The 27531-nt window shown below is 46.4% G+C and overlaps 1 protein-coding gene across 1 annotated transcript; it reads right to left on the bottom strand.

Moving 5' to 3' along the window:
- Window positions 1–1560: 1560 nt before the first annotated feature.
- On the bottom strand, window positions 1561–27531 carry LOC116938594 (uncharacterized). Its single transcript, XM_032945921.2, has 8 exons — window positions 21457–27531; window positions 9885–9980; window positions 8338–8433; window positions 7007–7102; window positions 4744–4839; window positions 4323–4416; window positions 3039–3158; window positions 1561–2539 (listed from the first exon to the last, which is right to left on the bottom strand). Exons 1-8 carry the CDS (start codon window positions 21539–21541, stop codon window positions 2452–2454), a joined length of 771 nt encoding a protein of 256 aa, XP_032801812.1. The 5' UTR covers window positions 21542–27531; the 3' UTR covers window positions 1561–2451.

Raw genomic sequence — 27531 nt, 5'->3', positions numbered from 1 at the left:
AGCCTGGTGGTTACGTAGCTAGTTACGGTGTAATTAGTGTAGTTAGCCTGGTGGTCACGTAGCTAGTTACGGTGTAATTAGTGTAGTTAGCCTGGTGGTCACGTAGCTAGTTACGGTGTAGTTAGTGTAGTTAGCCTGGTGGTTACGTAGCTAGTTACGGTGTAATTAGTGTAGTTAGCCTGGTGGTCACGTAGCTAGTTATGGTGTAATTAGTGTAGTTAGCCTGGTGGTCACGTAGCTAGTTATGGTGTATTTAGTGTAGTTAACCTGGTGGTCCACAACCATAGGTTGTTATCTGGTAAAGGGGCAGTTACCCTTTTGTGTTGGTATCAATAAATGCGTTGCCTCCAAAGAGTACGTTCTGCGACTCAGTTGAACTCACTATACATATATTATCACCAGCCATGACCTATCCACAAAGAACAAGCACGCTGAAGGCTTCGCGTTGACTGAAAAAGGTAGTGGAGGCTGGGGCAGACACATTGTCAGAAGGTACAATGGCTCTTGGGTTGGACTGGTGCTGGAATAGCATCCAAAGGAGAGAACGCACTCGGCAGGGTGACTGCTGTGAGTGATGCGATGAGTTCTGGCATCGCAAGATGGTCGGGGGATGGCAACAATGCGTACAACTAGCAGTGGAGAGATTGTGGTTTATGATAGAAGATATTATTTCAAATGCTTAACTTCCATGGTGCCTTCACCATTGCTGCACTGTATTGTCCTCGTTTCGGCTTTTATTACAAACCTCTTTGTGGTCGGAGATAATTGGTGGCATTCCAAACACCTTTTAATCATATTCTTGGTTCTTTCGGTAAAGTCATGTAGAAGGGAAACAATAAAATAATAAAAATATAAAACAATACAATTCTCACGATGTTTCGACTGCAACACAAGCAATCATCATCAGATGATTGATCTGATCAGATGATTGATCCGATGATTGCTTGTGTTGCAGTCGAAACGTCGTGAGAATTTTATTGTTTTATATTTGTATTTTTTTATTGTTTCCCTTCTACGTGACTTTACCGAAAGAACCAAGAATATGAATCCCTGCAGTCACGAAAGCTTTAAACCTTTTAATCAGTTGTGTTGATCCCGATTGGCTTTTTTATGCTTTGGCAGATTAAACGCATTTCTTTACACTCAACAATGGGTTTTTGAAATCATGAATCGTCTATAATTGTAGTATTGTATACGTAACAATATTGCCCTTTATCCAGGAAAGCCTCAGGGTTCCAGGACTCTTTGTCAGGAGACGCAGGCATCGGGATGTTTGGCCAATGCCACTCACCCGTGTTTGGCATGTGGGAGAAAACCAACCACGCATACGAGGGGGTGACACCTCACAGCTTCACACAGACTCAATGATCCCTTGGCTGCGCTGTCTTCTGTGCACGTGGCTGCCGTATTAAAATTGGTGACAAAAATACAAAAATGTTTCTTTCGAGTGTAACAGAAGATTACTTTTTTTATCACGCGCTTTCCACTGGAGGGTGTAAACTAATAAAAGAAACGCTGATCAAGCGGTCATATTAAGATAATTCAGTACAAACCAAACAGATCATTTATAATCTTTATGATCGATGTATTCATATTAAGTGGTTGTAGATTAACCTCAATATTAATCGGTGCAGTGTAGCAGTTTAATAAAATGTAGTTAATGAAGAAACCATGTCATACAATCGGGAATATGCCACGGTGTAATGTCAGTAGTCACACTTGCTTTGGGGAATAACATGTAAAAAAAACATGTAAAAAACATGTTACTACAATAAGTACAAATAATCGTAGAATATCATGTCAGTTATCTATATGAAATGCAAACCGAATGTCTACTATAAAACATGAGCAATTTAAAAGCCATCGGCGATTACAAGCCATCATGCTATGACATTGTCACGATAACAATGGTTATTTTGTGTGTCTAAACAAGAAAACAGAGGTGACATTGTACAGTAAAGCTACATAACCTGTAACGTACACTCCCTTTTAAAAGCAACACTAATATAGGTTATTTTGATATATTTCGTATAACACAGTGCACAGACGATCACATCCAACACCCTTCGTTGTGTAAATAATTGTTCCAATTATCATTTGGTATCGTCATTATTTACACGTTTGAGTAACACTATTTGAAATTTCACAACCGTAGATATAGCACCAGTACACACATTTGCTACCGTGTGTGAATCACTAACCGTAATTACACGGAATATTTTGAGATATGCTTTTTGCACTTGTGATTCAAATGCATGCACATTTGAAATGTTTGAAAATGCACCGTAATGATAAAAAAACGGTAAAAAAACTGTATGATACTGCACTTTTGAAAATGTTAAGGCATTTGCTAAATACAATGATACAAAAAAGCATGCATTATTGTAGGCTATTAAAGGCTACAGCGGTAGCTGTTTAGGCATTGTGTTGAAGCAATTGAGCGGGAGGGCATCAGATGTTTGTGTCCGCTGAGAAATGGTCCTTCCCACACACGTAAACCGTGCGGTAGAAGGTTCTGTAGATCATCTTATAGGATTTCCTGTAATGAAACGTACGAGCCAGTGTGTTAACATGCAGTGCACAGCAATATAACACACAACAAACTGCAATGCTCGTTAGTCACGTGATTTGATTTGCAATTTGTTATTTAGTAAATCGTTTTTTGGAATGCCGTCTGAAATATAAGGTACCTTTTCTCTAGATAATGTTGCCGACCGATAAGTTGGCTCATTATATTTCAAAGTAACCCACATTTGTTAACTATACTGTGCTTGTGCGAATCATCAAACCCGGGGCGCACGCGCGCTCCGAATGCACGCCGCCTGATAAAATTCTACCGAAAGAAATACTTCGCACAATGCACATGTGGTAAGGCTATACGCGCAGTGCGTTTCAACGTGGAAAAAGGCACCACATTTGCATATCTCCACCCAAATACCGAACGTCGGAATATGTCATTAAAATGTGCGTATGGCGCAGCGAGAATGTTATCTGCCCCCCCCCTCCTCCTCTCCCCCTTTGCATGTGCAAAGCCTGACTTGAGCTGGTAGCAGGCGTGGCGGGGTCTCCAGGGACCACAGCTGACAGCCACGCGGTGCTTGCTCAGCTGACTGTATCCGCGACGGAACGACTGCGATATAGTGCTCATCACACACTGCCTGTGGCGGTGGAGGGGGTGGGTGGGGGGCACACAACGCAGCACACACACAGACAGAGAGAGAGAGAGCCGCGCTTGACCGGCGGCACGCCACGACGCCACTGCGTCCGTCCCTTTCTGCCCTCGGCGCGTTTTGTTGGGGGGGCATTTTACGGCGCCGGCGATCGACGTTTTGCGTGCGTCGCCGCGGCTCCGATGAGGGCAACGAGAAACCAGATTGATTACCGAATGTATGGTGAACTTCTTTCGCAGCGTACGTAGCCGGCCGTGCTAAACACAACCGTGATGCTGTTATGGGTGATTGCTGAAATGAACACTCTTGATTTGATGAATGCGTTTACATTTTAGTTTTTTTTTTTTACACCCCGACGCCTGTTCGCCGAGGCGGCGCGTCCTCAACCTCGACGAGTCCATCGCATTATGACACGAGTATTTTATTTATACCGTATTCAATGACTGTATCATCATCAGCATCATGACGAGCAGCAGCGGTGATCGATTCGCTGCTTCATGAAGACTTCCCCACGTCGCCAATCTTCCATAAGCTCACGATGCAGCAATTAATCTAGTTCCCACACGTGAGCTCATCTCATTGCTCCGTCTCCACAGCGAACGTCCCATTCGGGCGTTATACTACCCTGCGTTTTTTACTGCCACTGCCCCATCCATTGCATCCACCGCCCATCAGATTTTATTCACCACGGGGTCTTAGCCGTGGCCAGGAATTGAACTCGGGTCGCCGTTTTCAAGGCGCAGTGTGAACCACCAGCGCCGCTACGCCTATCAACCCAGAGACGCAGCAGTTGAGCGTTCATTTCACAATCGGATGCCCGTTGCGTTGATTAGCTTACATTGACTAAGCTAATCATCCATCTGGGATCGAAAAAATGAGTGCCACTTTGTGGGCAGTCAACAGCGGTTGTCCGACGGAGAGACTCACCCCCTGCCGTAGCGGTGTTGAATTTCTGCCTCAGTTTCGAGGGCGCAAACAGATGAGATGAGATAAGAGTGCCACTGGGTGCTCAATTTCGTCGGAAGGCACTTTGACTTCTTTGTGATATGTCGCAAAGTGAAATTTGTGGTGAACAGAAGGCTTCTCGGATGGAGCTCACTACTGATTGCGCCAGGTGTTTTGCATGAAAAGACATCTTTCGTTTGCTCTCACCTCTTCTCACAGGTTTGACCCTGAAACCCAGCAGGGCAAATGCACCTCCCATCAGAGCACCTGCCCCCATTCTTGCAGGGACTCGGACAGAGTGCTTTGGGAAAACAAGAGAGGTTTGTTGTGAATGAGAACGGGGTGGAGGTGGGGATGGTGGGGGCGCCCTCAGATAGACGTGTAAAACTTTAAACATGAGGTGCTAGAATATCAGTGTATAGAAAACACTGCATTTAGTTTTGACAGTCGTTAAATAAACAATAGCCAGCTCGATATTTTTTCAACGGCACGAAGTTGCTGGGCAGGAACATGTCAGGATTCTTCTTGAACAGGGTTTTTTTTTGACGATGAGACAGGACCGCGTGATATGTGCCGTTTATTTCTTGCGCAAGGGGGTGATCTCAGGTTCGCGAAATGTAGTTCGTACCTTTGTGGCATAGAGCACCGCCATAATTCGGTGGACACTTGCAGCGATTTGGACCCACGCATGCACCACCGTTAAGGCACTTGGATCTGCATTTAACTGAAAGGTCACACACAAACGGTAACAGAGCAACCAGTGCTCTTGAGTGTCAGGAGACGCAGAGATCCTCCTTCGAGAAAGACGCCCACTTTGTTAAACCACAAGAATTAAACCAAGTACTGCGCATCAGCAATGATAATAGTAACTAACGGCCCTTTGTCAATCCACTGCTGGATGAAGGCCTCCCTGTGCCATGTCAGTAACGGGGGTTGTTTGACCATACTTCACCACACTGCTCAATGTAGAACTGGTCCAGATGTTACTCACCGCTGATGTTATTCGTAGCAAAGAATCGAGTCCAAGTGGCCAGGTTCATCACGCAGTAGGCTAAACACCGTCATACTACTCTTCCCCACTTCACCACATAATTAAAAATAATATATAATGTACATTGATAAATAATGAAACCATATATTTTAAAAAATAAAATTAGTTTTTCAGGCTGTTGTATTCCCTTGTCCATGCTGTAAATTAATTGGTGTGAGTCTCAGTGTTGCAAATTGCATTAATACGATCCATTATGAATTTTGATTTAAAGCTTTCGTGACTGCAGGGATTCATATTATTGGTTCTTTCGGTGAAGTCACGTAGAAGGGAAACAATAAAAGAATAAAAATATAAAACAATAAAATTCTCACGACGTTTCGACTGCAACACAAGCAATCATCATCAGGTGTGAAAACCACAAGAAAATTTGAACAAAGTGGCGGTTTTTTAACGTTAGCACCACGGAGAGCGATTTGACAGTTTGTTCAGATGGACGAGCCAATCTATGTTCGGAAAAGAGGAGCCATAGAGCCCAATGCATATCCGACCAGGAACACATAGCCAGTGAACTCAAGCACGTACACCAAGCTCTTAAGTCTAATGGTTATTCCAACCACACAATCCACGAAACTATCACTCCAACCATGAAGAAGGATCCTCTTGAGGAGCCTTTCAAAACCATCACTTTACCCTAGATTGCGGGGATCACAAAAACGATCTCCAAAATCTTGAATAAACACAAGAATAAACACATTACATAAAATCCGTGATCTGGTTCCATCCGTACATACAGTTACAGCAAGATCGCTGCATCAAGTGATCTTGCTGTGACTGTTCCACCTGAAGACGGAAGCTTGTGTTACCTCCGAAACGTCGTGATTTAATTGTTTTCTTTTATTTTTATTTTACCTACGTGACTTTACCGAAAAAATCCAAAGAGTATAGATGGACTCGTCTATCTGAATAACTGACAAATCGCTCTCCGTGGTGCTAACATTAAAAACACCGCCACTTTTTTCAAACTTTCTTGTTGTGGTTTTCACACCTGATGATGATTGCTTGTGTTGCAGTCGAAACGTCGTGAGAATTGTATTGTTTTATATTTGTATTATTTTATTGTTTCCCTTCTATGTGACTTTACCGAAAGAACCAAGAATATGATCCATTATGTTTGGTTCTTCGCTGTGCTTCTCAGACTCACGTTAATATGATCCCCAATTTCTACCTACACACATTCGCCAAAATTCTCCATTTATCAGGCACAATGGAGTTTCAGTCAGAATGCAATTTAATATGTGCTACATCCATGTAATAATTGGCTACCTTTAAAGTGTTACCCTTGGGTGCCAATGGGGAATAGCAGTTGATACTTGAGAACAACCATGCCAATTCATGATATTACTGCAAAATAACATTATCTCAGGCCGCTAAGATCGATGGTGTTTGCACAATTAGTCGGTGTAATTACAGCGTGGGTTATACAGATGGGCTTCGAGACAGTGTGGAGGGTAGGGTGGTGGTGGTGATTGGAGGGCCCCGTGCAATATTCCATGAGAAATTAAAGCCGTGTTCACACATGCACCGATTTGTCGGAGCATACCAGAATTATTGAGCACACCAAAAGAGAGTACGAAGGGTTCATCAATGATATGCATGTGCAGTGGCGTAGTTGTCGTGTTTGCAGGCTGTGCAACTGCACCAGAGTCCATAGGCTGGAAGGGCCCAGGTGCCGGACTACATAGTGGAGGGGAATTGAATAAGAGGCCCCCCACTGATTGTCTTGCCCCTTGATCCATGCCAACCATGCTACGCCACTACACCTGTCAATAAAATGGAGCTGCTTTGATGTTTGTGACGGTGCTTGCCAAAGTGCTGTTAATGTCCCCGCTCCTGCACTCACATTTCTCGCAGTACCTCCCGTGAGATCCGTGCTTGCACTCGCACGTGTCGGGTGCGACACACACAGCGCCGTGACTACACGGGACGTCGCACTTGGCTTGAGCAAAAGGCAGACGGCACAAAGAATGAAGACGCACAATATGACACTGTGAACTTGCGAGACGATTTCGTTTTGCACGTGCAACAATTACCGCCATTCTGCTGGGTAAAATGTGTAGTCTAATCTTCTTGGCACTAAACATTTTATATAAATGTGAAGACCTTTGTCGATCCACTGCTGGATAAATTCCTCCACCACGATGTTTCTGCCATGGGGGTTGTTTGACCATCATTCACCACGTTGGTCAGTGTGGATTGGTGAAGGACAGGTAGGTGCCCAGAATTAGTTCAGATATCACTCGCTACTGATGTTATCTGTGATCAGTAATCAATCTTGAGTCGCTGCTGGGTTCATAGTGCATTGCGCTAACAATTGCACCGCTACTGCACCTTAAACATTGCATGTCATCATTGACCACGATCAATCCACAGCTGGATGAAGACCTCCCGGTGCTATCCGTGTACCTGCTTGAGTCCCGAGTGGTTGGGGTCATCTGAGTGCAAGTGGTGTGTGGTCATCCACGTCGGGTGAGTTTCCTCACCAACCTGCATTGACTAGGGTGTAACGACTAACGGTCACATTTCTTTCCCACAATTTTAACGCATCTTGATACATTAACCTGAATCTGAAAATGTTAAATATTCATCATTACGAGGAAATAAAACAGGAAGGAGACAGACTTCTAAACATGGATCTCTCTGCTAAAATGCAGTCATTTGATGCCACTATTTGTGATGTCTCAGGGAACACGATGTGACAAATCAAGCATGCCAGCTGATTTGGAAGAATGTCTCGATTCCAGCTCTCAAATCAACAGATAGACACGATGCTTATCTAAATAACCACATTGTACAGCTTACCGACCTACCAAGGAGTTAACCCGTTCTTTCGATGCCCTCTAGTACACAGGTAACTATAGGCTACGACAGGTGTTTCGTAAACCCAGTAAATACACCTTTCTGCGGCCCACTTTTCGCTTCACCACAAAATCAGCAGCCTGCAATACAATGCAGCGATACGGTCCAATTTACACTTCAATGGCGACTAATGGGAGATTCGAATGGACCGTGGAAGACTGGCCCACAAACCGCAGTTTGAGAATGCAGAGGATAGAGGGAAAAAATGCCGAGGAAATCCCGAACGGATACCCCACCCGCCCCTCCCCCAATCTCTCTCTACGAAGAGTTGACGGCGGGGATTTGAGAGGCAGCAGCAGCAGATGGTGGCCGTACGCTTGTGGCAGCGAAGCCCCGAGTAGCCGTCCCTGCAGGTGCACACGCCAGGAGCCGCGCAGCGCCCGCCGTTGACGCAGCCATCTCGGCACAGCGCTGTTCGGGGGGCATCGCCAGAGGCACACGGGAGGAGGAGCCTTTAGCTGTCGGCAGAATCCTTGCACCGGGTAGAGCGGCCCCAGACATCGTCGTCGTCGTTGTCATCGGCCGCTAAGTGATCGGAGTGGCGATGATGACGCGTTGGCGAATGTTCGTGCGTGTGTATGTGGTCACAACGGTGACTTCCTGGGCCTCAATTATGTCGGCTCAGACTTAAATAAGTACCTTGTGTGCTGTGGATGCAACCTCAGCATTGGGGCGACAAAAGCGGCTTTGGGGCCGTCCATAAATGACGTCACGCGATTTTGGACGATTTTTGACCCCCCTCCTCGTCATTGTCACAAATGTGTGACCCCCCCCCCCCAAAAAAAAATAAACCATGCTTCAAATCGCTTTAAACTATTGTCATTGTAGTGCGTATTTATTGTGCCGCTGCACTCTGATGTTGTAGGAGAAAACATTTATTAACAAGTCTATTTAATTAAGTGGAACGTGTTGTCTATATTTATTTAAAGTTGCGCATTTTGATGTGACGTCACATTTCTCACCCCCCGCCCCTCGTCACACATCGTCACAAATGTCTGACCCCCCCCCCCCCAGGTGCGTGACGTCATTTATGGGCGGCCCCTTTGGCGTGGTGTTGGCCACACCCCCTACTCAAGTAGCCATGCCAACCTTAATGGGCAATGTTATTGCTAACAGTGCTTATCCCAACAAGGCTGTATGAGAGACCGCTGTTAATGATGGTGGGTTTATATCCACCAGTCTGAAATATCCCCTTGTGATTCAAATAAGTTGATGGTAGGCGTACCTTCTTCATGTGAAGACACGACAAATGGAATTGATGTACTGACGGTCAGAGTTATATATTTTGTTTACTGCAACCCGTTTTTCCTAATTTGGCAGACCATGAACAAATTACACACTAAGTGTTAAAAGTCATTACACGTGGAACCATGTTAAAGGATTTGCAGCATACACTGCAGTGTTGATTGACAATGGAGTAGAAACACTTTCACGTGAACACAGCGTGAACACATTTTTTAAGAGTAAGGGTTTCCAGAAATGAGCCATAGGTGGTTGTCACATGCAAAGGATCTTGCCTTATTGACCTTGTTATCACTTTCCATTGCTAAACACACACCTCCAGACCTCTAAATCTGCCACATATAATCGCTCATTATTTGGTTGAAAAATCTTAATACATTGAGATCTGCAGAGCTTGGGCAATTTATGAATGCACCAGGTCACCTCCCGCAGGCTGCTGTCTCTTCCAGCTCGTCTGCAGTTCCATGCCGATTGTGAGGCGTAATTTGCATGAACGTCGCTGTATGTAAAACTAAACATTGTTGTTTTTTATGAAATGCAGATGGCACAAACTCCAAATTTTTTTTTTATGAAATGTGCACACGTGTCGGTGGATGGTAAGATATAGGAAATACACATACCGATGGTGCATCGCGCACCCACGTATCCCTTGGAACAAGCACACCGGTTACTGTTCAAGCAGGTACCTCCATTGTAGCACGGTGGATAGCAGAGGGCTACACACAAAACAAAAGACAGAATTTGAAACATGTTTTTTTTTTATATATGTAAAATAACAATGATCATTTGAATCCCTTTGTCAATCCAGTGCTGGATGAAGGCATCCCCATGCATGTCGGTCATTAAGGTTATTTGACCATACTTCACCACGCTGGTCAGTGTGGGATGGTAAACGGGGGAAGTCCCAGGGACGATGAATAAATATGTAACTCTCCACTGATGTGAGTCACGGCTGCGAATTCAACTCAGATTTCTGGGTTCATGTGTATGTTCATCATCATTTTCATCAGCCATAATCCACTCCCAAAACCGTTGGCATCTCTCATGGTCCTGGGATGTAACGATCCATTTAGCACCGCGTAAGAACAGGACGCCTTCTTGATTCGATAATTACTCGATACGAGACGTACACCAGCTGAAGAATCAGACAGGCGAACGAGAGGCACAATTGAAATAAATACATCGCGACACGGTTGGCATAGATGAGGTGAGAAGGAAAGGAGAGCACCCCATACCTCTGAAGAGTGGCATACCCTTCCCTATCATAGGGGCACAGCTGACAGTAATTCTAGAGGAATGGGATTATATTATTTAGTGTCTCTGAGAATCGCACATAGTATTTGATCGCTCTCATCGGATAGGGCGACCGGAAAAAAACTGGCGGTGTACTTTCTCACTCTCGCTTGTGTAAAATTACGGGTTACCAGAGCACAGAATGCAATCTCACATTCACTCGGGTAAGATGGGCTGCAAGCACAGTGGCCAGATGTTAACTACCTCGCCTGGTATACAGGAGGTCGTTGGTTCGATCTCGACCCTGACGCCTGCAGCTGTATATTTGGATGTTCTCCCCTTGGTCTTGTGGCTTTTTCTCCGAGTCCTGCGGGTTTTCCCTCCCCATTCAGAAGCACGCGTTCGGAGTATTTGGCTGCTAGAAATTTTCACACGATAAGCCACTTCGTTGAGCTATCATTTGTGGCCAGGTCGCTTCTAAAAAAAAGAGCTATATAGCTCAGTGGGCCCTGGTAAAATAAAAATAGTTTTTATTTAGTATGAGAGCGCAACATTATCGTCGGTAATGGCATAAGACAGGAGGCGGCAGTGTGTATGTGGTGCATCTGCGTTCGGTCAATTCACTGCTGGATGATGCCTTTCCCCATGTTATATGGGTTGCTTGACCATACTGCACCACACTGGTCAATGTGGTTTGTTTGAAGGGGTTCAGATATCACTTCCAATTCATGTTATAGTCATTCGCTGTAATCGAACTTAGGTGGTTGAGGTCATAGCGCAGTGGGAAGCCTGCTGTGTCACAGCTAAGGAACTCTTATTCATAAAAAAAGACAAATTAGGATTTTTTCTTTAACTTTTTGCATCAAATATGCCCCTCCTACATATGACTACGTTGGGATTTTCTGACATGTAATGTCCGGTGCCTATTCGCGTCTTGCCTCTCACCTTTCCCAATGTCTTGGATACAGTGAAGATGATTGCACCTTGCAGTTCATTGTTGTTGTTCAATAAAGCTAACAAAACAATAACGTTGGGAGCAGTTTTTTTCGCGGCTAAGGCTTTCCTGCTGTAGTGCATGATACATATACTGCACATACCATAGCCTCTGTTGCGTGCTATCGAAGCTATCCTGATTACACCCCGGGTGCAATGCGATCCTGTACATTGGTACAATACTGCAGGATGAGCTGTGAAAGTATGCTGCCTACGCCGGGTTAAGTTTTCTATTGTTTTTCAATTAAGCGTGCATCCAATTACAAAAGTGTTCGTTTGCCTATTAATAATAAAACACGCCGCAATCATCAGGGAAAGCCGCTCTCCTTCCCCGGTGCACCATTAAGAATGCGTGCAGCAGCACACACGCAGAGTTCTACAATTGCGACCTTATTAATGTGTGCAGCACTGCAGCACACACGCAGAGGTCCAGAGCTGCGGACTTAATTTGCACTGCAAATCACGCACCTATGACACCGCACATATTGTCATCCACATTGTGCAAAGACACCGTGACTCAGTGTATAGCTCACGCAGCTATAATGAAAGTAGCAGCTTCCAGGTCCATGAACCAATTAGCTTTTCATTTTATCCAAGTATATGTGTTTCAGTAGGTGTGTATGAATTTGACCGGTTTTTTTTACGGCTGTGTTTAACCATTTTTTGATCAGAGCGGTAGTGTTGCTGTTAGCGCGCTGCGATACGAACCCGGCAATCCAGGTTCCATTCCTGCTCACCTTAAACACTAGTGACGATTAAAATGATCTGAACTGGTCTTGGACCTCCCCTAGGTCGAATGAGTACCTGAGTGCTGAGTGTAAAACATCGCCACGAGGGAGACAAAGGCGACCGGGCGTGGTGTTGGCCACCCGGCCCCTTATGTGTCGTTCCGGCCTTCATAGATGCTACTCGGAGGGAGGGGCTCTTTGTCTTTATTTAAAAAAAAATGTATAAGAGATGGATGTTCATTTGATGTGTGTGTATGCATATTTCTTTCCCACCCACCCACCGAAGTATAAATGACCACATCATCCAGCCACTGTTCCAGACCTCGTCCTCGTGAGCTAAGCAGTGGCTGAGCCACGACCAGCATGCGTGACGGGTGTTATAGGGCCATAAGACTGCAGGCGTGGGTGGCGGCCAGCAGAGGACGGTGCAGCCAAATCCGTTGTACTACCATGTCTATGATGTCCAGCTTAATCAACAAGCGCTACCAAGTGTGTGTGTGTGGTCAAGAGCGGTCAAATGAGCTACAGGACCTGCAGGGCGTCTATACGCCCTCGTCCAACAGCGCATTAACAAGGGATTGCCATGTTACACGCGCCGACTGGGGTATGTTTAGAGCGTCTATATAAAGTTGATTGGAGCAGTGGTGCAACGTCATTGGACAATACATCCGATTATCTGAGTTCGATTCCTGGCCGTGGCTAACATTAGCGAGTTATATCTGAACCGATACCCCCCCCCCCTCCCGCCACCCCCATCATCAACCCCTACTGACCTGTATTGTCTATTCAAATAATGCCAATGACAGGCACGTCGGGGAGGCCTGCCATTAGCCACGGAATGGCAAAGGTCTGTAAGTGATTGCTATTAAAGCAATCAGAAAAGTTCACGGACGACAGGGTGAGTCATACGTTTATAAAAGAGGATGGTTACATTGTTGGGATGCTTCTATTATGTTATTTCTTAGACTGCTAAGAAGTATCATGACCAACCGATGATGATATACATCGATTAAATCAGCACGTGTGCATGTGCTAGATCGAGTCTTGCATTACAGAAACGTGAGATATGGCGACGACTTGAAGGCTGGTAGCAATCAATTCTTCTTCGAAGATATATTCATTATTTTTTGGCTTGTTTATACTTCTTCCACATGAATCACATGCCCTCTTTATACTCAGCGATAAGTGTACTGTAAATACAAGTATGATTGATTGCTCATTCGCTATATATAAATGTAGTAATTATCATTATTTTCATCACGGCTGATGATCAGGGATTCGTTTCTCACTCGATAATTTCTGTAACGCTGCTAGGAGGGCTTCATTATAGGCGTAAGTCACTACCGCGAGACTACAAGGTAGACCTATCCACAATAATTGCAATTATGATGTATCCAAATTTCTAATTATTTTACAAACACGTTTGAAAATTAGGGTTATGCGAAAATAAGGCGAGATGGATGTGGTTGGGTGCCAAAGTAATTCCTAGAACTATGCTCCAAACTAGCCATTGAACAAAGATGGTCACTGCATCGTGCACTTTCAGATGTGCTCTGCGGCCGTCTGGAACGCTCTTCTTTCCGATATTATGAAGCCACTGGAGCTATGTACTTTTAAATCTTGATTGAAAATGTATTCCTTTAGAACAGCATTTTGTGTTTTGTTTGTTGTCCTTTCCCCGCACCTTCCATCAGCACGGTTGGCTATAAACTGCGCGAAAGAAGTTCAACATGCATACAGCGTACATACAAGCGCCGCTGCTGCTACTGCTGCTGATGCCACAGTAATGACAAGCATTGCCCACGGGCGGCCCTCGCCAGGGCTTTGTCCCTCCACGAGGACCGAGGGTGCCGCAGGGGGCTTGGGCACAGCAGCGCTCACTCAGCCGGCGGGACAGAAGGGGCCAGCTGTCTCACGCCGGCGGGGAATCCCTGCCGCCCACCCAGGGGCCACGCGCGCTCGCAGCGCCGACAGCACGGGCTGCCACCCCCGCCTTCGTTTTCCGCCAACGAGCAGATGTCTAGGGCTGCTTCACGCGGCAGCCAGAGCGCACACACAGGGAAGGAAGGTTCCGTGGTGGCAGGGGATGCTGCCGCGGTTGTTATGGTTCGAGCATACTGGCCGGTTTGATCTCTCGGCGCGGCAGTTGAAACCGGCCCGCGGGCCTCGAGCGATGGCAGTTGCACTGCCTGCACCCTCTCGATAGTTAGGCCACTGTTGAACGAACACCCATGGAACTGTGCGTGTGTTTTTTTTAAAAGACCGTGGCTGCTGTTTATAGTGCAGCGGCTCAAAAAATGCTTTCTTCACGATGGAGTTTTTTCTTCAGTTTTTTTCCAGCATAAAAGAAGTCGCGTGTCTTTTTGTAGTTTTCAAAACAGAACTGCAGAGTGAATGGATTGGGGGTTTTTTGTCGTGGTTTTGGAATTTCACAATCGTTCCTTGTTGTAACCTAATGATTGACAAGCCATTTCTCTGAGCTCCGTAGCCACGGATTGCCCTGCCGAGTGTGATGTCTGGTGGACGGGCAATACCAAAACTTGGCTCCATCATATTTTAAAAACAACGGCGCTCTTGCGAGACCGGGAGTATTTTTCAGATGGAAATGAAAAAAAACCGGAAGGAGAAAAAAACATCCAAATATAAAACACTGATAATAAAACACTGAGCATCACCATTCCCTGCGGTGTAACATACTATCAATTATACGTTGCACACTTAGTTATTGAAGTTTCACGGTGGATATTTGTGTGTGTGTTGATACCATGCCTTTTAATATTTCCAATGCAGGTACATTCATGCCAAAATAATGCGGGTGTTAATTATCACAACTTTCATTTTAGTTATTTCTGGTAAGGTGCTGTTGCTGTTGCTAAGGGTGTCTTTATGTAAGTTTTTCATTGAGGCCAAAATAAATCCGAGTTTAACTCGAAATGTCTTCCGAACGATCGATGAGAGAGGGCACCCATGTTCATTTCAGATAACCACGTGGCACAACCCAAAGGGAAGGAGAGATAAAATGAGGCCAATAATGCAGATAGGGAGACCTTGGTGAGATGGATGGCATGATAATATGCTTGTCCTGATTTGACCAGAAATTTAAATGGCATAGAATCATGTCATCGGTTTAATAGGTGGTGATGACGAACCAAAGTCATCATCAGCCTTGATCGTTTCACTGCTGGATGAAGGCCTGCCCAAGCCGTCGCGATCTATCAAAGGAACAATCCACCCAAGCTGAATTCATCACTCCATCTCAGCGGTCAGCATCCTCTCGCGTGTATTTCGCTTGTGGCTGCCCCTCTGACGTTAGTCTTGACCACCGGTCACCACCCCTTTCATCAGCGAAAGCGATCTTTCTTAGCATCAGATTGACTGTTGAGGGATAGACTTATCTGATGAAATGTCATCATCACAGTTATCATACCAGGTGTCGTGATTTTGAGATACAGTTTTTTGTTGTTGAATTGATGCAGGAAACACATTTCTTCAGAGCATCAAGTACAGCAACTTTCAAAATATATTGTAGTCAGTGTGCGACAAACAATTGTCAGAGGGCCTTTTCTTCACCATTTCATTAAATTATATTTGCAGTGGGGCTTAATTTTCAGCCGGGTCTGTCTGGGACTCTGGGACGATGACACTGTCAATTTTCCCGGTACTCGGCATTCCACATCCAGTATACCTCTCAGTGTGGCCGTGCCTAATTAGTCAGTCACGTGCCAACTCTACGAGTCTACCAGCGACCCGGAAAATATCAAGTGGGAAATGAATCCCTCACTTGAATGATAGCTATACTCAACTGCAGTGCTGTACTTTGTTCTTCCACGGGTCAAGAAGGTACATATGATAGCCGCGCAGTGGGTAAGCCTTATCTCTTAATGCCTAAAGGCTGCGACAGTGACAGCTACTTGGCAATCTTTCAAATAATAGTGCTGCTACGTGTACGCAAGCTATACACGATTCACAGTGGCAATGCAATCTGAACGCTGATGCGCATTGGGGAGGTAAAAATGAAAGTCGCCTAGAACTAAATAGATCCCCGAAGCGAGCAAGATTTGAACATGGATAATGCTTGGATGGGTGACTGCCATGCCTAGGAAGACAAGCGTAGAGGGCTGTGCAAAAAAACACTTTAGTTCTGGATTCCTCCACTCCTACCCGCGACCTCACCTTCAACCAACCCAGACTGGCCGGAATGGTGAAGTATGGTCATATATCCCTCATGGTCCCCAAGGTGTGGTGAGGCCATCATCCAGCAGTGGATTGAAAATAAAAACGCCTTGTATATGTGTATAATTCACACCTATGTATAGCAGATGCGCTGTTTATAATTGAATTAAATATTTGTATGCGCACCCTTAAAGTCAATGCCAGTTTGTCATTTTAATATATCAAGTAAAACGTATACAGTTTATTCGATGTGTATGCACTCAAGTGCTGTACACCACATTTCAATGTAATATCAGTTAAATGTAATGTAAGTACCTTACTTTGTTTTATGTAATTTACGCGACTCATAAGGTGGCCTAATGTAAATAATAGCAAATCAAAGCGACGTTTCAACCCACTGCTGGAGAAAGGCCTCTCTCCACGTCGTGCTTGTTACTGGGATTGAAGTTTTACAATACTTCACCACACTGGTAGGTGCGAGATGGTGAAGGGTGGGTGGGGATGAGGTGGGAGGGGGACATGTAGCACTCGTCACTGATGTTAAATGAGACAAGGAATCGAAATCTGGTTCGCTGTGTTGATAGCACAGTGTACAAACCACTGCGTCATCACCTTTCGTATGCAACATACCGTACACAGCGCCCTCATGTCAAAATAGGCGTCTGGACATTTGAAAGGTCAGAGCAATGCATTTCGAGAAAATAAAAACCCACGCTCACCCGGACCCTGAACGGGGCACTATGAACCACACTCCTCCCTTGAACTCACGCAGAGCCCTCTGCCCGCACACCCAAAGAGAATGACAGACACATCGAGTCCTGCAATCGCCCATCAGGGCTGTTCCAGATTGGTTCCGCAATTGCAGACGTAATATTGAGGTTGCTCAATATTGCAATTGAGTAATATTGAGATATTGACATTCCTCAATGTTCCAGATTGGTGTTGATTGAAATTGAGTAATATTGAGATTGAGTAATATTGAGATTCTTCAATATAGAGATTCCTAAATGTTCCAGATAGGTTCCGCAATTCCCGGTGTAATATTGAGATTCCTCTCAAGTTAAGGCGAAAGTGTTTCATACATCCATACACAGTAATCGTAAGCTGTCCGTCCTACCGCGTTTTTAACGGTGTAATGTGCATATATGTGCGAGTATGCGTGTTATGTATAGGTGATCCAATCTCCGACCCCCAGGAACAGGTTTGCAGATTTGCTGAGCATTTCTGTGAGGTCCTGGGGGAGGGGAAATCCCTCAGCCAGGAAAACATCATGGCACAAAGTGGGGATGACCCTGCTGAGGCTGCAGTGCCTCAAATATAGGAAGAAGTCACCCCCTGCGAGTGGCTGGCTGAGGTACCATCTGTTGAGGAAGTACTGAACGCGATCCGGAGTCTGAGACCAGGAAAGGCACCGGGCAGAGATGACCTCCCAAGCGAAATGCTGAGGGAGGGTGGCGTTTGTGCACAGACTGCCCTACATGACATCATAACAACAGTCTGGACCACTGGACGGGTTCCGCAGGATTAGAAGGATGCCCTGGTGACCCCCCTCTTTAAGAAGGGGGACCGCACAGACTGTAACAACTACAGGGGCATCTCACTCCTCAGTGTGCCGGGAAAGGTCCTGGCAAGGATTATTCAACATCGCCTTGCCAGGCACGCTGAGGAGAGGCTTGCGGAGCCCCAATGCGGTTTCAGGAAAGGGCGGTCCTGCACAGATGCCATATTTTCTGTCCATCTGCTACAGCAGAGGTGTAGGGAATTCCAGCAAGACCTACATCTCTGCTTTATTGACCTGGTTAAGGCCTATGATACCATCAGTAGGCCTGGGCTCTGGGTTGTTCTTCGTGCTTTTGGAGTCCCTGACCCTCTGCTCACGATCATTAAGGACCTTCATGATGGTGAGCGGGCCCGGGTAAAACTACATGGCCGGGAGTCAGAGCCATTCCCTGTACACCTTGGGGTGCTACAGGGATGTCCTCTGACTCCCACATTATAAAACATCTATTTTGACCACGTAGTTCGTGAAGCCTTCAATAGCTGTACCGGGGGAATCTCCATTTGGTACAGATATGATGGGAGGCTGATCGATGCCCGTGTGCGGTCAAAGGATGGCTCCCTATTGCTCAACCACGTTATGTGTGCCAATGACTTGGTAATAGCTGCTCATTCAGAGGAGGAGTTGGAAATGCTGCTGCTGAGACTGGAGCGTGCCACTAAGAGATGGGGCCTTACCATCAGCCCCACCAAAACTAAGCACCTACCTGGGTATTTTGTACCATCGGAACTCCACCCACACAACTCCCAATCGGTGATGGGGCAGTTGTGGAGAGAGTGGAGCGTTTCCCATACCTGGGCAGTGTGCTTATGACCGGCTCCAGTTTAACAGCAGAGGTCTCACTCCGAATCGGTCGAGCGGCAATACCTTTTCATCGGTTACGTAACGCTGTGTGGAAGCTACCTGGTCTGTCGCTCCGCACTAAGCTTCAGATCTTCTCGTCCACGGTCATTCCCTCCCTTCTCTACGCTTGCGAAACGTGGACCCCCCAAATGGAACATCTTCGCCGGTTAGAAACATTTAGGCTAGCCTGCCTACGATCCATCCTGGGTTTAACCAGGCTGGATTGTGTGAGGAGCTCACAAATCTTTGAAAGATCTGGGCAAGGTCCCATCGGTGAGCTCCTCCGGCAGGCAAAGCTGCGTTGGCTGGGTCATGTAGCCCGCATGCCCAGCCACCGCATGCCGAAACAGCTTTTGTTCGGCCGGATCGAGGGGGCTAAACGGGCGCGGCACGGGCTAGAGAAGAGATGGAGTGATGTGTTACAGGAGGATGTGGAGCTGAGTGGACTTGCCGATGACTGGTACCAGCGGTGTCAAGATCGGCCTCTGTGGAGGAGGCTCGTGAAGGACGCTACTGGGCAGTTGGAGGCAGTCGCCCTCCAACAACAACGGAGGGCGGAGGAGCGACGCTCACAACAACGAGCGGAGCGCCGGGTGGCTAAAGCACAGCAGATTGGCACAGTAGGGGGCACAGGTGATGTATCAGCCAGTCATCTCAGTCAGTCGACCAGTGGCACCTGGGTCTGCCCCGTGACCTCCTGCCAGCGGGCGTTCGACATTTGACGTGGCCTCAAGGTGCACATGGCCTGGCATAAGCGTCGTCGTGGTGACGTCACCGCCACTTAGTGGCGAATGGCGGTTGTTGTTGTATAGGTGCTCGCTAACAGCACTTGCCCCAACAGTCTGTTCAATCTATACGGAGGATTTTTGTCTTTGTATGTGTGCACGCGTGTTATGGTCGACTCAGCCTCAAATGAATATCTAGTGCGGTGTGTAAACATCGCCACTGCGGAGAAAAAGGCGGCCGGGCGTGGTGCTGGCCACCCACCCCTTCATGGCGTTGTGCAGACCTTCATAGGCGCTCGCTATCAGCACTTGCCCCAACAGTTTGTTCCCCCTATACGGGGGATATTTGTCTTTGGAGTTCAAATGGAAACTTAATTTTGCTTGAGGGCGGTGCGGAAGGGGGTGCGAGGTGGGGGGGGGGGCTTAACTATGAAATGTCACTGGTATTTTTTCGTGACTTTAACGTGCACACGCAGTCCACGCGAAAGAGCGATGCTGTTGCGGGTGCGCGCTCACAAGCCCAAGCACCCACTCCCTAGGGGTAACGAGTAAAATGAACGCGTTATTTACGCCACACGAATCCGCAGGGGCGTCCCTCTGGAAATCAAGAGGGTTTTTAATGTATCACCGCTTTTGGCATTGGCACAAGTGTCGTCTGTGCCGCGTCGCGATACAACAACCAACAGCTCGGCCCAACCACCAACTCCAACTTCCATCGCTTCTTCACTCACCGCCCGCCCCGTCCAGGCGTTGCCAAGCTTGATAGGACGGCTAAAGTAAGAATCAGAATATTTATTTAGACTGCCGGAGGAATCCGATTATAGCTATGAAGCTCTTTTTTCACAGATGTCCAGGAGAGGCAGATCAGAAGGTCGTGACAATGATTACGAGACAATGTACCAACTATTAAACAAAGTTCACGTAACACGTGGACTTGCGCGACCAGTATTATTCATAATAAAGGTTTTTGGGTTAGTCTAAATGTGTCGCAACCCTCCACTACCCGACACGGCCAATCAGTAAAAAAATGTGTCACGTTAACAAAACTCCAATAAGTTACTTCTTCAGCCCACCGGTGTGTTTGAAGAGTGAATTCACAACATTTATAATTATAAATGTAGCGATCTAACCCAAAAACCTTGATTATGAAAGTACACGTAGCTTGTTACGTGATTCTTCATACTCACCTGGAATCGTATCATTAAAAATAATAAACATATGCAGATTTTTTTTTATCACATCCTTATCACATACCTTTAGCACGGTTGGCTACTGTACGTACGGTGCGAAATAAATTTAATATATAATATCTGCAATTGTGACAATATACACATTGCCAAGTACTGTATTAAACATAGTAAGTGATGAAGCATCCTTAATACAATCATAGAACCGCTCCTAAAGCTACATAATGTGTTATGTTGCACTTCTTTTGCACTTTACGTAGCCAAACGCGCGAGTCGGAGGTGCGGGAAATGCCCTTGTCCCAGAAATCCGCTTACTTTGCAAACTTACTTAACAATGTCCATAACTTTTTTCCCCCGGCGCCTCTTGCTCTTATATTACATGCGCATTGTTTATTTATACCTGTGTTACGTTAAATACCTCGTTTGTTAATTGTACGATATTCTAGAGGGACCCTGTACTCGTGTTCTGAAATATTGATGTATTTTGCCTTTGTTTTGTTATTTCTGTGCTCACGCACCACGCGTCTACTTTGTAAAACACCATGGTAACTGTCTCAACGGGATCATCCCTGCAACAAATAGAACACACATGAACGTAGTGGCTTTAGTAGAATGTTGTTACGCAGGGAACCGAATGAATCGCCGGATATAGCGACAGAATCGTTACGATGGCAACACTGCGCCCTCCGCGAACCGCACCAAACCCCTCCACTCCGCTCAACTTCACATCGCCGCCCTCCAGGTCCCCGTACCTTTAATTAGCGGCGCCAGCCACATCAGCGTCAGCGCGGCCACCACCGCGACCTGAGCCCTGCAGCGGAGCGCGCCGTGTCCCATCGTCGCAAGGAAGAGCGCGGGGGAGAGCGAGGAGCTCTCAGCGAGCGAGGAGCTCTCAGCGTGCGAGGCAACACGAGGAGCGAAGTTGCTCCCGAGAGCGGGCAGCGGTGGGAGCAGTGACCGGAGCGGACAAAAAGAGCAATTGAGAGCTGGGTGGGAGGTGGGGGGGGTGCTAGAGATGTGGGTAGGTGGGTGGGATCAAGATGAACACGGGGCCGTGCTCAGCTCCGAGGTGGAGGAGGAGAAGAAGAAGATGACACAGCGCAAGCCGACAGGGCGGGCTGCATTCCTGAGCGCAGCTGCGACCGCGCCGCGCAACTCAAGCGCTGGGTCCGGGATATTGATTTGGGGTATGGAGCAACTCGTTCTGGGGATTAAGTGGCCTGCACGCCCTGTCTCTGGCGGCCCCATTGACGCGGTTTCACGCTCCGTACTCAGACGCGCACGCTGAGCTGCGTGGTCGATTGATGCGAGGCGTCCCGGCCGTCGGAGTGGTGGCGAAGCTATCGAGAGTGCATGCGATGCAACAGCACCAGAGCGACACAGCAGGCGCCTGGCTACAAAGATGTGGTGGTGGGGTGGGGATTGGACATGAGGCTCTATTCCATTATTTGCACCAGGGTCCATTGCCAGCGACGCTTCATCACTGCCGTCGTTTCTGCAGGGCTGGGTGTATCACGGTGAACCACTTCCGCGGCCGTCTGGAACGCTCTGCCTTCCGATATTAGGAAGCTGCTGGAGATATGTCCTTTTAAATCTAGATTGAAAGCTAATTTCTTTATAACAAATTTTTGTGTTTAGTTTGCTGTCCTTCCCCCACACCTCCGATTAGCACGGCTGGCTACGTACGGTACGAAAGAAGTTTTAACATACATCCACCACGGTGCGGGCCTTCCGTGTTTACCCAACATCTGGGTTGCGCAATGTGTACGCACTTTGCGTTTGTATTTAGACGGAGACAATAATGCGATTTAACTCGCAATATAAATAATGGTTTGGGTGTAGCGGTGGATGAGTAGTTACTGCCCTTTGAACTCGGTGAGCAGATTTCGATTTCCAGGCACGGCCAATAATACCCTTGACTAGTGCTATCTGGTTCGGCAAAATACCCACGGCTCCGTCACCAACCCGCACTGACCGGTGTGGTGAATTAGAGGATATACACATCTAAGAATCCCAAGACACTTTTGTGGTTAAGGGTTTCAACACAAATATCACATTGGAACTTGAGCGCCTCATAAATCATCAATCTCAGGGTGAAGGTTTGTAAACGCGAAAAAAATCTAACGCGGTCATTCGCAAGGGGTGAGGCTGGAGCAGCCTTTTTTTTCTAAACGATGTATGGTTCTGGCACACAGATCGAGTTTGGGTTGCTATCCCTCCTCTAAGATGATAAGATCGCATTTCACGGAGCACATTCCCACGAGCAAATATCGTATATACCGCAGAGACGTTTAGCATCGTTTCGCTATTAAATTGGAATAAGGAGCGCACGTGCGTTCGTACAAAGTCACTTCATGGCACGGCAAATGCGGTGGCTCAGTCGGAGATGAGATACGCCCTTGCCCAGGCCTCCCGGCTTCATTGGCGCTGTAATGAAAACACCTGGGTGGTGTGTCGTGGAGCGATCCATGGCAACGATGGCTGCGTTAGAGACCCTATTACCCAGCGTTGAGGAATCTCTTCTTACAGATGGCCGAAGATGACTTTCACATTCCTTCAGAGGGACAACCCACCACAGACTCCATTCGACCCCTAAGTGGCGGTGACGTCACCACGCTGCTGGTGCCAGGCCAGGTGCACATTGAGGCCACTTGAAGTGTCGGAGTCTCGCTGACAGAAGGTCACGGGACAGACCCAGGTGCCATAGGTTGACTGACTGAGATGACTTGCAGATGCACCAGCTGTGCTCCCTACAGTGCCAACTTGCTCTATTTTATCCGCCCGGTGCTCCGCTCGTTGTTGTGAGCATCGCTCCTCTGACCACCGTTTTGGTTGAAAGGCGACTGCCTCCAACTGCCCAGTAGCGTCCTTCGCGAGTCTTCGGAGGGTCACACATTAACGCACACACACCTTAGCTTCATCACACAACAACGCGAATATATAATTAGAGCGTTAGATTTTTTTCGAACTTAGAGAGTTGCCAATTTAGAATGTCTGTTGTGTCCCTCTCATAGTGCGATGAATATGCTGGCAGTGATGGATACATATCGTTAACGGGCCGTTTCGAAGTGGTAGACCTCATGTAAAATGAGACGATGCTGGTCTCTCGAGCTCTTATCTGGTTAAACAAAATCAACTTGAACTTTGTGTGGACACCGCCCGTATAAAATGACGTCGCAGGGCGTGTCGGATCTTCGTGCTATAGGTTTCTCCATCGCTGTAACAACTCTAGCAGCAGCAGCAGCAGCTCAAACCCACATCCTAGCACGAGCCTCACAGATACGTGCTGAGTGTGTCTTGAGATGCAGTTGCATGTATACGCTAAATACCCTAAGTGCAAGAAGTATTGTATTGTACAGAGTGTCCATAAATGTTTCATCCATTAATATAGAATTATAATTGGACAACAAATTGACCTATGTCATTCAAACAACGCACAGGCACACACACAGTAAAAAAAAATGTACCATGAGTATTATGCCAGTAACCAACGTTGTACCAACATTTGCATGTAGTTGGAACGTTTGGCCCAACGTTGGCCCAACGTTCTGTGTTTTCTGGAAAGCGCTCTAAACCTCCACTTGTCTGCCGTGACTTGACGACCCACATCGCGTCGAGATCCGAGAGAGTCCCACATGCTCGCCAATATTTCTAGCGTGATTAGTTCAAATGCTCCTCTTATGTGTTGTTTAAAGATCACTCAATCTTTACGCGGTTAAAAAAGAAAAGCATTTCAACCACGCAGTTCAAACGTCTGTCTCATTATATAAATAACCTTTAGTGATGGATGATACCTTCATTGACACGCTGAATGATGCGTCGTGTGCCCTCCAGTTGCACCGACTGTGCGGTCGAATTTGTCCGTGTTCATGAGCCAGTAACTGGGGGCATGCGTTTACATAACGTTCAATTTTTCACAGGATGACTTTTCCCGTATGGATCACACGCTCCAAGAGTAATTATGAACCTTTGCTCAATATTGCGCACAAATGGTGCGTCAATAATGTGCTATGAAGAAGGGCCATTGGCAGAAATATCGCCGAATATATAGTTTTCTTTTTAAGGCAGTATTATTGACAAATGTGTTAGGAAGGAGGAGGCATTGTCTAGCATTGGAAGGTTACAGGCTGGGTAGACAGAGGCGAACGATCTAAGAAACATGCATAACATTTCAACTGCAGCGCCAAAAGATCGAACTGGCGACCGGATTACACAAATCCCAGTGTTTAAATCATAGCACCACGGAAATGTAGCTATTTATTTTCGCTCTGAGTGTGAGAAGGACGGCCACGTTGTTTGAGTGCGAAATACACAAAAAGAGCTTGGTAACCGATTGATTGTTAGTCGTAATCTTAAACTTCGCCTTCATGTCGTAATTATTCAACCGAATGAATGTAACGCATTCATTTTTGCCATTATATCAGATTGAATAAAAATGTATGAAACTTGGGCCTGCATAAATATTTCCCCCTGTATAGGTCCAATAAGTCACGCACGGATATGGCCATACATGGCCATCAACGCAGGACCCTCCTGAAAATGTCTTGATACTCGGTGAGGCTTTCCTGTACAAAGGGTTGCAACGTAAATGCACGTCTATCTTCGTGCCAAAAGTCGTTGTCCTTGCAAGCATACAAGCATCATCGGGCACGTTTATTGTTGTGGCCCTGATATGAGTCAGTGGTGGTAATTCCACGTTTCAGTGGCAAGAGCCACTACAGTTTAATATATCCATATATCAACGACACGTGATTGGTTCGTAACGTTAACAACTATATATTTTACTCTTACAGAATAGGAATTGTAGAGGGTTCGTGTTCACTGTGAAGCGGCCTAGTGATTCCCGTTGACATTTGTGCATCACTGGTTTGTAGTCACGACTGAAGAGCAGATCATTGGCGGATGACAAACGATGGAGATTATCGATGATTTCGGTAAAGTCATGTAGATAGGTTCAAAGAAAATAACAAAAAAATACCTATCTACGTGACTTTACCGAAAGACCCAAAGAATATTAATTCCTGCAGTCGCGAAAGCTTTAAGTGAATAATTACCGATGCTTACAATGATGTATAACGCATTGTGCTATAAAAGCGGTTTTTATTACTGAAAAAAACGCCTATCACATTAGAGCTTCCGTGTTATTAGCTCTTTTATATATATTATAATCCGGCTGATTGGCATGCACATCAGTGGCGCAGTGGTTAGCTATGAACTCGGTACCTGCGCTCGAATCCTGAGCATCAGTGTCGAGTTATATCTGAATGGGCCCTGGGCAGCCCCCCCCCTCCCCCCACTTCATCAACCCACACTGACGAACGTGGTGAAGTATGGTTAAACAACCCCCATGACAGATACGACATGGGGAGGCCACGTCGTATCAGCACGTCCATTAGTAGATCGACAAAGGTCTGTGCATTATTATTTTATGAATGCTCATACAATAATAATATTTTTTTATGAATGCTCATACAACAATAATAATAACAACAACGGTGCACGGCTGTGTTTAAGCGATGGAAAAGTGTCACGGTGGGTTGTGAATCTCAATGAGCGACCAACTGTTGCCACCAACTGTTGCGACTCGCACGAAGACGTTGTTGAAGGAGCCGATGCCGATCAGTGGTCATATAAATGCGCGTATTGAAATTCAAAGGGAGATGGTGGCAATTGATGAAAATGCTCAAATAGATAATATCGCGTGCATTCACAGAATGTAAATTTTCAAACATCCACGCAAATAATGAAGAACATACTGGCACGTAAAAATGACTTCAACCTTTCACGGCAAAGCAGTGAAATGTTCTCCATGCATTCTTCCCCTGCCGAATTTGCTTATCACATTGCAATTTCCGTTCATTTTTGTTTGGGTGCCTCAAAAAGTAATTTTGCAGCGTTTCGTTTCAAAGCGATTCTGATGCGACCATCACACGTCCCATCGTAATTACACTGCCGTCCTCAAATCAACCTCTCCGGGAAATGGGACATTGTGACATGGATTAAGGGAGCACACGATTGCTGTGGTCGCGCTCCTCTAGAAGAAACAGAGCAGGGTTACAACTTATCGCTTTCTTCGAAACCACATGTTTTTTTTATTTCAGAGGGAAAATTACCCTTTTGAATGACCATATATCTACATTGATCAATATGCGCATGACTACTTTGGAGAGTGCTAAACACACACGCGGAACAGCGCATTGTTGGGGTACGAAGGCTTCGCCTGCACTCTGTTTCACGTACGCTTTAAATGTATTTAAGGTTTTTAAAATATATTTTGCCACTCATCAAAAAGTGAACGTGCTGAGAAGAAAACATCGCTACAAGTGATGATGGGCGATTGACAAGATTTGCAGTGGAATGCCAGCTAAGGGGAATGAGAGCACGTGGCAGAGAGGATGATGATGACCGCTACTCGTGGCCAGATCAGTTTAATGCACGAGCGCGATGAATTGTGGCGTCACTGGACCACGAGGGATTGCGACGGCCTAGCGAGGCCTACATCTAGCAGTGGGCAGACAATGGATTATGATGATACTGGAACTTCTCGTTCACGATGGGCTCGCTTCTACTGTCGGTGAGGCGCGCGCATGGATAATGTCTGTCTCTGCACAGACTGGCTTCAGGAGCACTGGCAGAGTTGGGGGTGAAGCGTTTATCTCTGGCACCGCATGTACTGATGTGTGTGTGTGTGGGGGGGGGAGACAATCCGTGAAACAGCCCTGATTTCTGCGGCAAAACAGAACGTGTGAATTGCGTTACCAGCTTGGGCTAGAAATAGGATTATTGCCATGTGTAAAGACCCAACAATGAACGCTGATGAGTGGCAC

Source organism: Petromyzon marinus, chromosome 4 (genome assembly GCF_048934315.1).
Source record: "Petromyzon marinus isolate PM22_M1 ecotype Great Lakes invasive population chromosome 4, UKy_Petmar_22M1.pri1.0, whole genome shotgun sequence".
Lineage (NCBI taxonomy): Eukaryota > Metazoa > Chordata > Hyperoartia > Petromyzontiformes > Petromyzontidae > Petromyzon > Petromyzon marinus.
The sequence above is the reverse complement of the archived record's forward strand: the minus strand, read 5'-3'. Positions and strand labels throughout refer to the sequence as shown.

Excerpts from the sequence above, each read along its gene's own strand:
- LOC116938594 (XM_032945921.2), bottom strand. The coding sequence starts at position 21,541 with ATGGGACACGGCGCGCTCCGCTGCAGGGCTCAGGTCGCGGTGGTGGCC. Across the intron at positions 8,434-9,884 it reads GGGTGCGCGATGCACCATCG|CGCTGTGCCGAGATGGCTGC; the intron begins GTATGTGTATTT and ends CCCCCCGAACAG. Across the intron at positions 7,103-8,337 it reads GGGGCTTCGCTGCCACAAGC|CCAAGTGCGACGTCCCGTGT; the intron begins GTACGGCCACCA and ends CTTTTGCTCAAG.